At 44.3% G+C, this 15573-nt stretch overlaps 1 protein-coding gene across 1 annotated transcript; it reads right to left on the bottom strand.

The window, feature by feature from the left end:
• Positions 1–4535: 4535 nt before the first annotated feature.
• On the bottom strand, positions 4536–11899 carry FAM240A (family with sequence similarity 240 member A). Its single transcript, XM_049863249.1, has 4 exons — positions 11857–11899; positions 11539–11684; positions 4968–5100; positions 4536–4617 (listed from the first exon to the last, which is right to left on the bottom strand). Exons 2-3 carry the CDS (start codon positions 11679–11681, stop codon positions 5010–5012), a joined length of 234 nt encoding a protein of 77 aa, XP_049719206.1. The 5' UTR covers positions 11682–11684; positions 11857–11899; the 3' UTR covers positions 4536–4617; positions 4968–5009.
• Positions 11900–15573: the final 3674 nt, after the last annotated feature.

Genomic DNA, 15573 nt, shown 5'->3' with positions numbered 1-15573 from the left:
GAACTGAGGAACAAAAGCTGAAAGGAGGCAAGGACCTTCCCTCAGAGCTTACCGAAAGAAAGCCTTCCTAGGGCTGGTGCCCTGAATTCAGAATTTTGGAGCCCTGTTGGTACAGTGGTTAAGAGCTTGGCTGTTAACCAACAAATCGTCAGTTCAAATCCATCAGCCACTCCTTGGAAACCCTATGGGGCAATTCTACTCTGTCCTATAGGGTCACTATGAGTCAGAATTGACTCCATGGCAATGGCTTTGATTTTTTGGGTTTTTAAATTGTGAGAAAATAAATCTTTGTTTGTTGAAGCTGCCCACTTGTGATTTTTCTGTTATAGCAGAACTAGGAAGTTAAGACAGAGGATAAAGTGAAATCCCACACGTGTAATTAAAAAAAAAAAAGATTTAATGTTGGTGAAAGGAATATCCAAGGTAACCTTAAAGTTTCAGGAGCTGTTTATTGAGGGTGGCCGTGCCCCTGGTATGCTAGAAAATATAAAAAAACAAAACAAAACAAAATATAAAGTCTTTGTTAATTAAGAAAAGTAAATTATAAACTTGTTTTTGACCTACAGTCTCTTTGCAAAAAGATTGATTTATTTTCATGTGTCTGTCATACATTTATTTGCGAGGCATGAGGTAAATCTTTGGAATGCTTTTTCGCTCCAGGACCTGTTTTACTTCGGATTCCTGGCGGGCTAGTCTTATCAGGCCTCTGCAGACTAATGTAGAACTTTAGGGCAAAGATATAGCCTAGTAACCTTACACTAGAAGCCAAGATAAAGAAAATCTCCATGGTCACAATGACCCTCCCTTAGCTGCTGTGGTGGACAGGGAGGAAGTTGGCACAGACACTGTAGAACACCGGCATGCTGAACGTCAGGAACTTGGTTTCATTGAAGGTGTCCAGCAGATTCTTGGCCAGGAAACCCACAGTGAAGACCTTAGGACAAAGGGTCTTAGCTATCCCAGGTCCCTGCAGAGGGCAGCCCTTGTTGCTTCGAATGGTAATGTGGACAGGCTCAGAGTGTGTGTCCATTTCATTGGAGGGAAGCTTCTCAACCAGATTCCACAGATAGTGACTTGAATCAAGGCACAAATAGGAATGCCAGGGGAAGGTGCCCCTATTCTCAACTACTCCCTCTTCCTTTTCCCTGGTGCAGGGGTCTTGTCTTAAAAAGCAGAACCACAATGATGGTTTTAGCCAAAACAGTAGAAACAATCACAACAAATACAACTGCAAATGCTGTTTGTTGAAGGATGCAGGGGCCTGTGTTGGCACGGCCAATGAAGAGTAAGGAACAAAGGAAACACAGGATGAGGGAGATGGGCAGGGTGTAGCCAACAGCCTGGTTGTTGGCCTTGACAATGGGAGTGTCTCAGTGCTTCACAAAGACCCCAGAACCATGGTCATGAGGATGGAGAGGCACAGAGCTGTGCAGGCCAGAGCCATCTTCGATGGGTTTTCAGAAGCCAGGAAAGTCACAGTGTTTGGGAGGCAGTAATCTCAATTTGTGTCTGTGTACCGATGATCTGGACACTTCACACACTGGTCTACATCTGATGAGAAAGGCAGAGCTGCAGTGTCTCAAGTTCAGGGACTTTTACTGATTCCCAAGACAAAAATAGTCACCTTTGAGAACTTGGGACATATTGTCCACCCTGGTGCCAGACCCAGATAATAGCACTGAAATTAATCATCTCCTGTTGTCATAGCCTAAAGTTTTTTTGGATAAAATTAAACTTTCTCTAACTTACCATGTTCCATGTGTAGGGGAACAATTTTGTTTTCTCTCACAAGGAAACTATTATAGATTCTTAGATATATAGATATCATATCTTCAGGTCATCTCCCAGAGAGACAATGTTCCCCCACCTTAAGTGGGTAATTTATTCTTGGGAAATGACCTCTTACTGGGTCCTAGATTAGGTTAGGGAATGACTACTGCTTTCTTGAGTGTGATGATTTTTACTAGTTATATAGAAAATGTCAGTTTTTAGAGATGCATAAGGGATGAAATGTCAACATCTCTGTAATTTATTTCCAAAAACATCTACAAAACAATAATTGACGAAGCAAACATGGCAAAATGTTAGCAATTACCAAATCTTGATCACATGTTCATTATACTTTCACCCTACTGTAAATTAGAACGTTTTCATAGTAAAGTTTAGAGGAGAAAAAAAATAACCTCATCTGGGGCAAATTCTCCCGTTATAAATGTAATTTTAATTTCAGTTAAAAATTAATTCATTCCAGAGCTCCAGATTTAAGCACTATTTAAGTTAAAATAACACCAAACTCCTTTATGATGGGCACAATTATTTCAATTATTAATGCCATTTTTCACAGGCTGACAAAATAAGGCAGCTTCTTTATGGTCATTATTTATTAATTAATTTATTGCTTGATTTTTAAATAATCAGTATGCATTCTTTTATTCATTTATTTTAGATCTGTCCACCCGTGCTACTTCAGGTCTTTTGTGTCTCTCATGTACTGTACAACTAAAATTCTGCTTTTAAACATTTGATGGTGTATGTTACTTGAACCTTTCATTCAAGAATCCATCAGAATAGCACAGAATAGAATTAAAGAGTCTATAAAAATGTTATAGACAAAGCACCAAGATTGCCACCACAGGAAACCAGCAAACCAGGAAGAAATTGGGAGGAAAGCAAAGAGGCGAAATGAGTATTTGTAGGCAAATACTGCCAAATATTCTGTGACACTTAGTTTCTTGTGGTGTCAGAAAATCACATTGGTCCTCATCACAATGGGACACTGCCTGGTAAGTTGGATGCTCATTCATCCCAGCTTGGCTCACATGGTGTATTAGTGGCATCTCCCTTCACTCTCAAAAGTGTTCGAGCCTGGATGATAAGTTATATGGTCACCAAACTCATAAGCACAAGAGTTATTAATGAAATGTCTAGTATAATCAGATACTCATAACCTACTGGTCATATCTCAAGTTGTGGCTGTACTAAATTCACCAGCTACTAGCCATTGAGCATCTGCCGGGCACTTTGCTAAGGTCTGAGCGTACAAAAATGCCCAATATTCAGTGGGAGTGTGTAGCAAGGTGTGTATGGGTTTTTGTGTGAGAGACTGACTTGATTTGTAACTGTCACTTAAAGCACAATAAAAATTATTTAAAAAAAAAAAGCCCAATATTCAGTCCTTGTTATGAAATTATTTCTTAAACTTCGTTGGTTCAACCACGTAAATAATTCTCCTGTGCAATTCTGGCTTTCCAGCTCTGCCACCAGCCCTTTCATTCACTTCCTTTCTTCTCTCCTACAAACGACTTTGCCTGTGGTTTCCTGTCCATACAATATGCATTGTGTGCATCCTTTCATGCAATTACAGAGCAACAGGAGAGAGCTTCCTGGCAAAAAAGTGACAAGCTCACTGGCTAGCACGACCACAAAGGCACCTTTTGGGATTTTCTTCTACTCTCCTCTCCACCAAGTCCCTAGCATTTATTACACCTTGTAATCTACGATCTTGCCATATGAATCTACTTGAAATTACCCAAATTCTCCACGCTCCTTCACTCCTCTGTGTTAGCACACAGAGATTTTAATACTGTTGATTGGTCAAGTTCCCAGCAGGAAACAGATGGTCCATTCAAAAGAATTTAACCAAGGGCCTCTTTTCAAAACAGTGGGCTGTGTTAAGGGAAACTAAAACCAGCTGCCGTTAAGTCCATTCTGGCTCATGGTGACTCCATGAGTGTTAGACTAGAACTGTGCTCCACGAGGCTATCAGTGGCAGATTTTTCAGAAGTAGGTCATCAGGTCTTTCTTCAGAGGTTCCTCTCGGGGAACTTGAACCTCCAACTTTTCGGTTAGCAGCCAAGCACATTAACCGTTTGCATCACCTGAGGAATCCTTAAGGGAAGGTAACGAGGAGATATATCATCCTAGAGCTGGCAGTAATGGGAGTCTTTAATACCACCAGGTCTGATGAGGCAACAGGAAAGAGCTTTCAGCAGAACTTAGCAAAATCTGCAGAGCTAAAGAAAGCCTTCTGCGGAGGTTGTACATTTATGAGGAGGAAGGGAGTGAGTCCAACCCCCGGCGGCTGTGAGACAGTCAGAGAAACAGCCTGACCGCTTTATCCTGCACTCTGAGTCTCTGGCTGATGGTTTTCATGGGCTGAACACACCTGGAAGCCAGAGTCCAACAGAGCCTGATTGATACATCTATGACAGCTTTCCGGGAAACACAGCCAAAGAGAAAAGGTGCAGAGTGGATCTAAAAGGGTAAACAGAATATCCAGCTGTCAAAGTCTCTGCTCACGTATCATCTCCTGTGAAAATTATCCTCTGACTAGCCAAGGCTGCCAAGTTTATCCTCTCTGGTTTTCCCCAGCTCCTTGAACACCCCTTTCTTGGAACTTAGAGAATGTTCTTTACTCTCCTTCATCATTCCTTGTGCAATCTCATTGACAGGATGATGCTGTTGAGCTCCAAGGGAATGTGGAATCATTTAGTGTAAGAGCCAAATAAATTCACATGAAGAAAAAACCAAAAAGAATATCGACTTAATTTATTTTCAAACTTTATTTTCATGGCTATTTACCATATTTCTTTTTCTGCAGGTAGGTGGTTTTCTTTTCTACAAAAAAAGAAAACATGAGATATGATTACTTGAAACTAGGCATCCGAGGAGAAATGGTGAAGCAAATCTACTGCACAGTGGTTAAATTAAGACCATCAAGATCATCCTCCTTGGGGTACTTAGAATTTAAACTATTTAGGTTTCAAGATTAGAAGATAATTACGTGCAAATAAAGTACATTGCACCTTTAGAGATGTGCAAAGAGGACTGAAGTGAATAAAGCTCCCATTTAGCACTGAGGAAGGATTCATAGGGAAATTCCTTCAAGGGCGGGGAAACAATAGCACCAGATCTGATGGGTAAAGCAGAGGGACTCAGGGATTTGCGTTGACTTCTAGCAGAATGACCTCAGTGCTTTATGTCCCCTCCTGTCAATGCCCAGGAAACTCTCAGCCAACATTTGCCTTCTTTTCAGTCTCATCTGGGTTATTCCGTAGCCTCAGCTTTGTTTCCAGCTTCTGCCTCCATTCTTCTCTGAGCCTGAGGACAGAAACAAAACGCATACAGACTGGGCATTCATTTTATGGCTGTTGGTCCAGAGGAGTCTCTGGGTGGCATGAATAATTAAGCACTTAACTACTAACCAAAAGGTTGGTGGTTGGAACCCCCCCAGAGGTGCCTGATGATCGGCTTCTGAGATGGTCACAGCCTTGAAAGCCATATGGAGTGCAGTCCTACTCAAAACACATGGAGTTGCCATGAGTTGGATTTGAAGGCAACTGGTTTTTTTTTGTTTGTTTAGTCTAGAGAAGTTTTTCACTTTTTTTTTTCCCTTAAGGTTGTGTGTGTGTGTGTTCAGGTTTTAAAAGACATGCAGAAGACTTGCAAATTTAAATCTATACGTATATGTATATATATATATAGCCAGTTGTCCTGGCTCAACATGGCCATCTTGAGACAAAGCCAGTAGTGACCCGGAGGGAGAAGCACAGGAAAGCAACTTCACAGCATTCCAGTAAGACAGAGAAACTGCATAAACACACCCAGAGAGAAGCAAGGCGAGCCCATCATGATTGGGATCTAAGGAAGGAAAACACAGAAAGGAAGGCAAAATTCCAAGGATGCTGCCGTCCACAGACTAGGGAGGGAGCCAGGATCCAGAAGTAAGGTATATTCATGAGCGGTGATGCCTGGTGGTCCTTGCACTGGATGGGGGCAGGTCCTAACTGCTGGCTGTGGTGAACAGGAAGTGCCAGGGCACCCATGTCTGCTAGCCAAAGGGGTGCACTCCCCCTCCTCCCACCTTCCTGATTGGAAGTTGTGGAGGATCTCATACCCACCACTCCACCTGACCACAGACCATAATACAAACTCCTTTTCCCCCCCTTACCCAGCCTTATCTGCCACCCTCCCTGCCCACCCAGTGAGGGACCTAAGACTCAACACTGCCCCCTACCCAACCAGTGGCACCCGCCTGCCCCCCACCCCCACCCCTACCCAGCAAGCAGTGGTGACCACACAACCCTGGGCGATCACCTGCCATCCACCCTCCTGACCTGATGAGTGGTGGTGACCGCGTGACAGAGTGGGCACACCCGTCCACCACTCATCCCCCCCCAACCAGGTGAGCAACAGGTGTGATAGAGCCACCTGGGCTGGGGGTGGGGGCCTGGAGGGTGAGGGAGAGTTAGAATGTCTTTAATTCTTTTGTTCTGATAAGACATAAGAGCTTTTGGACGGTGGCTGGTATGCTTCAGGGTCTGAAGGACTGGATTGGGCCAAACCTTGTGTCTACTATTGGAGCTGATCGTTTCTGGAGTAGACAGAGCTGTTTGCACAGAAGGCAAATCCAAGTCCTGGCGACCTCCCAGCCTGTTTGGTGGACTGATCCTCACAGTGCAAACCAACCGTGTAAGCCACTGCTGAAAGCAAATTGATTCCTTTCCCGTGTACTAGTACTGTGTGTAGACTAGTACTGTTCATAGTGCCTGCTGCTCCAGCTCCTGCTGCAAGGACCCTCCACACCCTCCCCACCAGTGCATCTTCAGGGAGCAAGACAGAGTGAGGACCTAAAGGAGTTGACTTCCCTCCAGGGAGCAAGACAGAGTGGGGACCTAAAGGAGTTGACTTCCCTCCAGGGAGCAAGACAGAGTGAGGACCTAAAGAGGCTGACTTCCCTCCAGGGAGCAAGACAGAGTGAGGACCTAAAGAGGTTGACTTCCGGTTTCCAAAGGATTGGAAAATGTAATTCCTAACAAAAAGATTTAAATTTTCACATAAGCAGTACCTCTATGCAAGTAGCTTTCTAGAATGGGTTGAGAGGAGAGCTGGTGGGGGGCAGCCCTTTGAAGAAAGCCACATTCTCCCAGGGCCCCTGTATCTATTGAGCTTTGCAATGTTGCCAACCTTCTCTGGACTTTTCTGTGGCATGATTCTTTTTTAATAGAAATTTTATTTTTAAGGCATCTCTACTGATCGTGTGAATGCACGGTTCTGAGTTAGAAGAGCTACACTGGTTTTACAGACTGTCTCCCAATACCTGTTGCTGTCAAGTCAATCCCAACTAATAGCGACCCTACAGGGGAGCAGAACTGCACCATAGGGTTTCCAACGAGAGGCTGGTGGATTCAAGCTGCGGACCTCTTGGTTGGACTCTGTAGCTCTTAATCACTGCACCACCAGGGCTCCGTCTCCCAATGATATGGCTTAAAACTGGGTGGTCGTGATTTGACTGACGGACCTATCCACCTCTAATACCATGATGAAACTAGTTTGGGAAAAACAGTTTTTACTGTTTTGTTTTTAAAAATCACCGCTTACCCTACCAATTTAACAATGAAAGGAATAAGTGTGCCAATAAAAGCTTTCTCATTCAAACTGAAAAACAACAACAAAAAAAAAAGATGAATTATTGACCTAAATGTAAATGTAAAACTTCTAAATCAAAGGGAAGAAAAATCTTAGAAGATAACCTTTCAACACTAAACAACTAATTTCTTTTATAAGGATCAGGACAAAGCTGGTTCATATGAGGCAGAGGTTAAAGATGTCCCAAACATCCAGCTTCTGCAAACTGCTGTCCCGTTTCATCATCTCTAACATCGACTACTCCCTCTCCCCTCGTTGACTACTCCCTCTCCCCTCGTTGACTACTCCCTCTCCCCTCGTTGACTACTCCCTCCAGTCTTTGGGTTCCTTAAGTCACTGAAATGTCTCACAGAACTCATGAACCATATAAAGGAAATGGCCCATGAGGTTGTGGAGGCTGGCAACTCCCAAACTCATGGGTCAGGTGTAGGCTTCTCCGGATCTACACGGCTGCAGAGCCTGATGAACCCAACCAGCAGTTCAGACCATAGGCTGCTGGCTCACAAGGCTGCAGGAGCTGGTGAATCAGGTCAGATGATAGGCTGCCCAAGAGGCTGTGGAGGCCAGCAAATTCCAGAATCAGTAGGTCAGACAGCAAACCTCTGGCTCAAGTCCCAAGAACTGGAGGTCAACTGATCACTAAACAGACTTGGGATCCAGATGCAGAGAGAGACAGAGCCCTGCCAGGACACGCACATATATCTTAGATATAGGCCACACCCCAGGGAAGGGTGTAACTTTAGTAAGGGTGGGACTTGAGTTGCGCCCTCTTTCCAGACTGAGACACAAGACACACTCTACACTAATCCTGCCTTATCAACATGTAGAGGTCAGGATCCATAACACATAAAATGGAGGACAACCATACAATATTGGGAATCATGGCCTAGCCAAGTTGACACATAACCCCAATCATCACAGGTTCCATATACCTTATTTGCATAGACCCACTCAGTCACTGTGAGAGGCACAAAGACCATGGCTAGAAGGGCCATATAAGTAATTCATTATACCACAAACACCAAAAGCACAATTCATAAAAGATATTATTGTATTGATATACCATAATTTATTTGTTTATCCCTTTACCTGCTAATAGACATTTGAGTTATTTCCTATTTTGGGCTATTACAAATAAAGCTGCTACCAACATTTGTGTACAAGTCTTTGTGTGGATATGTACTGTCTTGGGTAAACACCTAGGAGTGGAATGGCTGAGTCTTATGGTTGTTGTTTTGTGCCATGGAGTCAAATCCATTCATAGTGACGCGATCAAACAGAGTAGAACTGGCCCATAGGGTTTCCTAGGCTGTAATCTTTATGGGAGCAGATTGCCGGGTCTTTCTCCTAAGGAGCTGATGGCGAGTTCTAACTGCTGACTTTCTGTTAGCAGGTGAGTATTTAACCATTGTGCCACCAGGGCTCCTTGAATCATATGGTAGTGAATGTTTAAGTTATTAAGAAACTGCCAAATTGTTTTCCAAAGTAGTTGTACCATTTTTACATTCCCACAAGCAGTGCACGAGAGTTCCAGTTGCATCACATACTTGCCAACTATTGATACATGGAACAACATGGATGAAACCGACACGAAAGATACATAATGTATGATTCTATTTATACTAACTTCTGAAAAGTTAAAACTAATCTGTAGTGGCAGAAAGCAGATCAGAGGTTGCCTGGGGATGAAAGTGGGCAGGGAAGAGCAGGAGGGAGGGGTTACCACGGGCACGAGGAAACGTTTGGGGTGAGGGCTATGTTCATCATGTTGGGTTTGGTGATGGTCTCATGAGTGTACACATGTGTCAAAACTTACCTAGTGGTACACTACAAATATGTGTGCTTGATCACATGCCAATTATTCCTCAGTTAATCTCTTTTAGAAATTGAATAGATTTAAAGAGATATACTAAAAAATTAAAAAGTAAAAAAAGTAAACACATGAGATGCATCTAAAGCTTTACTTAGAGGAAGGTTATAGCCTTTGATGACTAGATTAGAATAAAGACGGAGAAGCAATGTGCCTCACATTTGACACAAAGAGCTGGGAAAAGAGCAACAGAATAAACCCAAAGCAAGTAGAATGAAAATAATAATAAAGAGAAGAGCTGAAACTAACACAGACATCAACTTAAAAGTAAGAAAAGGATCAAAGGAACAGAGAAAAAGGGGAACAAAATGAAACACTTTATAGTAACTAAAATGGTAGAAACAAGTCAAAAGGTGAGTAAAAGAACCAAACTCACCAATTAATGAATGAAATATGCCAGGTTTGAAAAACCTTCAATCCAATTGTATGCTATGCAAAAAGATACACATAAGCTATGATAAGTTGAAAATGAAAAGGTGGAAAAGATGTATAAGCAAATACTAATCAAAAGAAGGCAGCAGGAAGGGAGCTAAGATTCGTGAGCCCTGACCTGGGGCCAGATACTCTGCCGGGTGCTTTAGGTACATGTTATTCAAGCTAGGAGCCCTGCTGGCACAGTGGGGAGTCGTTTGGCTGCTAACCAAAAGGTCAGCAGTTTGAATTCACCAGCTGTTCCTTGGAAACCCTACGGGCAGTTCTACTCTGCTCTATAGGGCCGCCATGAGTCGGAGTCAACTTGATGGCAATGGGTTTGGTTTTCTGGTTTTTATTCAAGCTACTGTCTAAAAAGTTGGTGGTTTGAATCTACCCAGAGGTGCCTCAGAAGAAAGGCCTCGCAATCTACTTCTGAAAGATCACAGCCATTGAAAACCTACTGGAGCATAGTTCTACTCTGAAACACATGGGGTCACCAGGAGTTTGAATCGACTCAGTGGGAGCTGGTTTGGTTTTTGATTCAAGCCTCACAACAACCTAATGAGCTGGAATTGTTTTCTTCATTTTGTGAAGGGACAACAGAGTAGTGGTGAAGAGCAGAGATCCTTTGGAACCTGGCTACCTGGATTCAACTCGGAAAAGGGGGAGAAGGGTAAGTAATAGGTTAAAAGTCTCCGGTCGTCCCACCAACCAAAAAGTTTATTTCCTTGAAGTCCTTTGCTAGATGCATAGGTACTGCACATGTACAGTTGATCTTCAGTGTTCGTAGATTCCGTATTTGCTAATTAGCCTTGAAAAAAAAAGTTTCTGTTGAGTCAATTCTATTTCATAGCTACCCTGTTCTGCTTTTCACAGACACAACTGTTATACCAAATTTGGGGAGTTGGTGGTGGTAGAGGTGATGGTGGCGGTAGAGGTGTTGGTGGCGGTAGGGGTGTTGGTGGCTGTAGAGGCGTTGGTGGTGGTAGAGGTGTTGGCAGTACAGGTGTAAGAGGGAGGGGGAGAGCTCGCACTCGGGAAGAGGAAGAGACAAGGGGTAGTGACATTCCTCAATAAGATAGTCCCTACAGAGGAAGAGACAAGGGGTGGTAACATTCCTCAATAAGATGGTCCCTACATAGTTAAACGTTAAGCCAAGGAAATGATCCCTATAGGGGTCCCTAACTTGTTAAGGTTCCTAACTTGGTAATTAAACATTAAGCCAAGGAAATACTCTCTATAGGGGTCCCTGACTTGGCTGTTAAATGTTAACAGGGAGAGATAAGAGACAAGAAGGGTATAAAACCCTAAGAAAATGATCGGGGCACTCAGATTCTTTCTCTACCTGAGTAGCCCGCTTGATGCTCCCTGGTCAAGTGTATTTTGCTACTAACCCTCTGCTTGCTAATAAACCTCTGCTCGCTTGTCACTATTTGTCTCAGTGTTTGAATTCTTTCCTACACTGAAGACAAGAACCGAGGCTATTCTCCAGTAACAGAGGTGTTGGTGGTGGCAGAAGTGTTGGTGTTGGTGGTAATGGTGGCAGTGGCGATGGAGGTGGTACTGGTAATGGTGATGGTGGTGTAGTCCTCATGAGCTAGAAATGGTGACAGAGAGATGAGAGAGATATTTATAAAGAATTAGAGTATATACTTGTTACCTGAAAAAAAATTTTTTTTAATTACTGTCCATAACTATAGATGGTGGCAGAACAGTATGCAGGGGAAATTAAACCAATTTAGTCCTCTAAGATGGCCATCTGGTATTTTTCTGAGGAAGTTAATTTTGCTTTTGAAAAAACAACAACAGAGAAACAAGCCACGTACTTTCTCAGGGCACTTCTTCCCAGACGGTGTTTCTCTGATTCTCGGTAGTAAGTCTGTTTGCCAATCTCCTTTTCCCAGAAGCGTCTGAGCTCGTTACAGGTGTTCCTGCAGAAGACCTCCCGGTGGACGTATTGACTGTTCATCCCCTGGAAAAGAAAACAGCAGCTGAACCCCCACACAACACGACCCTTCAGGCTCTGCAGGAGACAGATGTCATTTGAATCCAGATCCTGCCATTTACATGAGGGAGACCCTGGCCAGTCACAGAGCCTTTGACGGTCTACTCACTTGTCCTCACACATTGAGAACAACAGTCACCTCATGGCTTATTGTCAGGACTTAGTGAGATCGTGAACTCAGAAGCTCCCCACATGCAGCCTGGCAAGTAACAGGCACTTGGCAAATACCCCTGCTCTTCCTTCTTCCTCACAGAATCATGACTTCTCAACTTTTTGTGAAGCATGTAATGTGTGCTGGGCATTTTATGTGCCTCAGGCTGAGACAGATAGGGTTAACTGTGCTGGTGGAACAAAAGAGCTGTTAAAAGATTACCATCTAGAAGTGAGGTAAACAGGAACCACACCCTGTCAACCTGAGATAAGGCTGAAACACCTGTGAATTACTATCTCCTTCTTAAGTGTTTTTCTAGTCCCTTCCCCCTTTACAGGCTCCCGCATGTCCAGAACAAAGTGTGACCGCTGTTTAACTTTCCTTAGCCTTCCGAAGATGGTGATGTAGTGCCAAAGATCAGTGCGCTTGCACTATATCCCATAATAAGTGATGCCAAAGGCTATCAGGAGGACTCCATCTTGAATATCAGCAGGTTCCATCTTGGAGTCCAGATGCATACACAACCTAATTAACATACTTCGCCATTCCGAGAAGTACCTACCCCTACCCCTTGAAAGGAGCCCACTAAATATTCATCACTCTGTTGTCTCCACCGAACCCATATAAGCCCTAACCTTGCTTCCCTTGTCTAGTCAGTCTTTTAGAGAGGCTTCGATCCCCGCTGATTCCTTTTGCTTGACTCAAGCAAAATAAAACTTGCTGGAGATTCAAGTTTGTCTTTCACATATATTCCTTTGTGTCCGATTGGCGATTGGTAACAAGTCCACTTAGTTACCAAGACAATCCCGTGAGGTGGGCATTACCTTCCTTGTCTTACAGGTGAGAGACTTGAGGAGTTACAGAACTTTCCAGCGGTTCCGTTGCTGGCAGAGCAGGAACTTAAAGCCAGGCTGGCTTCCTACTTCTGAATATTCTCCAGCCTTTTATTAAAGGGGTTAATCACAGAAAAGTGTAATCTGTCTTAAACTAGCCTAAGTCAGATTTGGCCCACACCGCATGCACAGAAGGGCCAGATGTGACTGCTAACTGACCTCAACAAAGGATGAACCAACAGGTAGAATGAATCAGAAGAAAAATCATCACCTGGACTCTATACCGAAGCGAGAGGTCTGACAAGAACCATGTCACCTCCTGTTTCCTGGCCGCCTTCTAGAATTTTGCCTCTCCAGTACACCTGTGCAGCTGCCATTTTGCTGCCAAATCACGCATAAGCCCTGCTTCCCCATAGCTCAGGGAGCCGGATCTGAGGAACTTCCTCCCAGCTCCTTGCTCTGTGAATTGCAATAAAGTTACTTTCTTTTTCTCAAAGATCAGTGTCCGGGTAATTGGCAAGTCTGAGCACATGGAAAAAGGATCCACCTTCTAGGGTTTGGTGACAAAAGGTGCCCTAGTAGCACAATAGTTAAGCGCTTGGCTGCTAATTGAAAAGTTGGTGGTTTGAACCCACCCAGGGGCTCTGTCATGGATTGAGTTATGTCCCCCCCAAAATGTGTGTGTATCATCTTGGTTAGGCCATGATTCCCAGTATTGTGTGGTTGTCCTCCACTTTGTGATTGTAATTTTATGTTAAGAGAATTAGGGTAGAATTGTCACACCACCCTTACTCAGGTCACCTCCCTGATCCAGTATAAAGGGAGTTTCCCTGGGGTGTGGTCTGCTCCACCTTTTATCTTTTAAGAGATAAAAGAAAAAAGAAGCTAGCAGAGAGCTGGGGACCTCATACCACCAAGACAGCAGCACTGGGAGCAGTGCACGTCCTTTGGACCAGGGGTCCCTGCGCCTGAGAAGCTCCTCAACTAGGGGAAATTTGAGGACAAGGAATCTTCCTCGAGAGCTGACTGAGAAAGCTGACCCCTGGAGCTGACATCCTGAATTTGGACTTTGAGCCTACTTTACTTGAGGAAATAAATTTCTCTTTGTTAAAGCCATCCACTTGTGGTATTTCTGTTATAGCAGCACTAGATGACTAAGACAGGCTCCTCTGGAGAAAATCCTAGCAATCTGCTCTTGTAAAGATCACAGCCTAGAAAACCCTATGGGACAATTCTATTCTGTCACATGGGATTTCTATGAGTCGTAATTGACCCCATTGCACCACAACAACGATCACAGAAAATGGCCCCGAGGTCTGACACCCAAAGCTGCTTTGAGGTGTGTGTGTATACTTGAGTGTGCATGTGTGTGTGTATAACTGTGTATATCAGACATTCAAAAATGCTCACTTTTTTACATGAAGAAACTGCCCAACTCCCAGACTTCAGTGGGCCTGGCAGACAGTTCAAAGGCAGAGATTGCAGGTGCTTCTGTCTGCTGGGGGCACGCTGCAGAGGAGAGTGGGGAGATGAGCCTGGAGAAATCAGCCTGGCTTAACTCATGGAAATTTGGACCTTAACCCAAGGGCAACGAGAAGAGGGTTGTAGGTGGGGTGGTGATGGGTCTAGATTTGCATTTTACAAGATGCTGTGGGAGTTACCAGTTGCCAGTGAGTTGATTTCAACTCATGGAGAGTCTCTGAGTAGCAATAACAGTTAACGCACTTGTCTGCTTACCAAAAGGTTGACAGTTTGAATTCACCCAGAGGCCTTGGAAGAAAGGCCTGCAGATCTACTTCTGAAAACGCAGCCATTGAAAACCCTACGGAGCACAGTTCCACTCTCACGCATGTGGGGTGGCCATGAGTTGGAGTTAACTCTACCACAGCTAGGTTTTTGGGGTGGTTTAGACTGGAAGGAGGGGCCCTGGTGGTGCAATGGCTAAGCCCTGGGCTGCAAATGAAAGGTGGGTGTTTTGAACCCACCCAGATGCTCTGAGGAAGAAAGACCTGACAATCTGCTTCAGTAAAGATTAAAAACCAAAACCAAACCCGTTGCTATCGAGTCGATTCCAACTCATAATGACCCTATAGGACAGAATAGAACTGTCCCATAGGGTTTCTAAGGAGCACTGGTGGATTCAAATTGCTGATCTTTTGGTAAGCAGCCATAGGTCTTAGCCAAACCCCGTGGAGCAGTTCTACTCTGTCACGTGGGGCCATCAGTGTATAGAAAGGAATTTAACAGCACCAGACGCCCCTCTTAGGATGGATTCCTTTAGGCCCTGGCTTTGGCCTCCAGAATCTTCTGGAGATACCCACATCTGTTTCTGAGTCCTTCACAGGGCACTTTGCAATGTTTTGGTCTCTTTGTCTCCTTTTTTTTTTTTTCCTGCTATAGAGTGACTCAGTCTCTCTGAGCCTCCACCTTCCCCCAGCCCCATCCCGGGACTGCAAAAGGCTGCCCCGGCTGTTCCAGCAGCTTCAGGAATCCGATATTCTTCATGAATCTCTTCTCCTCTAGAGCAGGCATGTAGCTGCACCTACCCTGGCTGCCTAGGGCCATCTGCTCTCTGCTCACCCCCAGGGTCCTGAATCACATCCTGGCAAGCCGGGAGGCTGAGGAGCTGAGGAGCTGAGGACAGACACTAGGTGGAGAAGCATGTGCTGTGTCATCACCTCAGAGCCTCAGCACTTTGGGCAAGTATGTTCTTCATGTGCTCTGTGCCTCCGTTTTGTCATCTGTGAAATGGGATTGTTCTGAAGATTAATCGGATCATGTTCATGAAAACGCCTAACACAGATGTGTATTACGTATCATCCTGCCTGCCTGACTCTGATGAGCTCTGTTGTGGCCCCCTGATTGTCTCAGG

The sequence above is a fragment of the Elephas maximus genome, chromosome 20 (assembly GCF_024166365.1).
Source record: "Elephas maximus indicus isolate mEleMax1 chromosome 20, mEleMax1 primary haplotype, whole genome shotgun sequence".
Classification (NCBI taxonomy): domain Eukaryota; kingdom Metazoa; phylum Chordata; class Mammalia; order Proboscidea; family Elephantidae; genus Elephas; species Elephas maximus.
The sequence above is the reverse complement of the archived record's forward strand: the minus strand, read 5'-3'. Positions and strand labels throughout refer to the sequence as shown.

What these genes read in the sequence shown, in the direction of transcription:
- FAM240A (XM_049863249.1), bottom strand. Translation starts at nt 11,681, where the DNA reads ATGAACAGTCAATACGTCCACCGGGAGGTCTTCTGCAGGAACACCTGT. An exon ending in GGAAGAAGTGCCCTGAGAAA is followed by an intron (nt 5,101 to 11,538) that starts GTACGTGGCTTG and finishes TTCTGTCCTCAG; the next exon opens with GCTCAGAGAAGAATGGAGGC.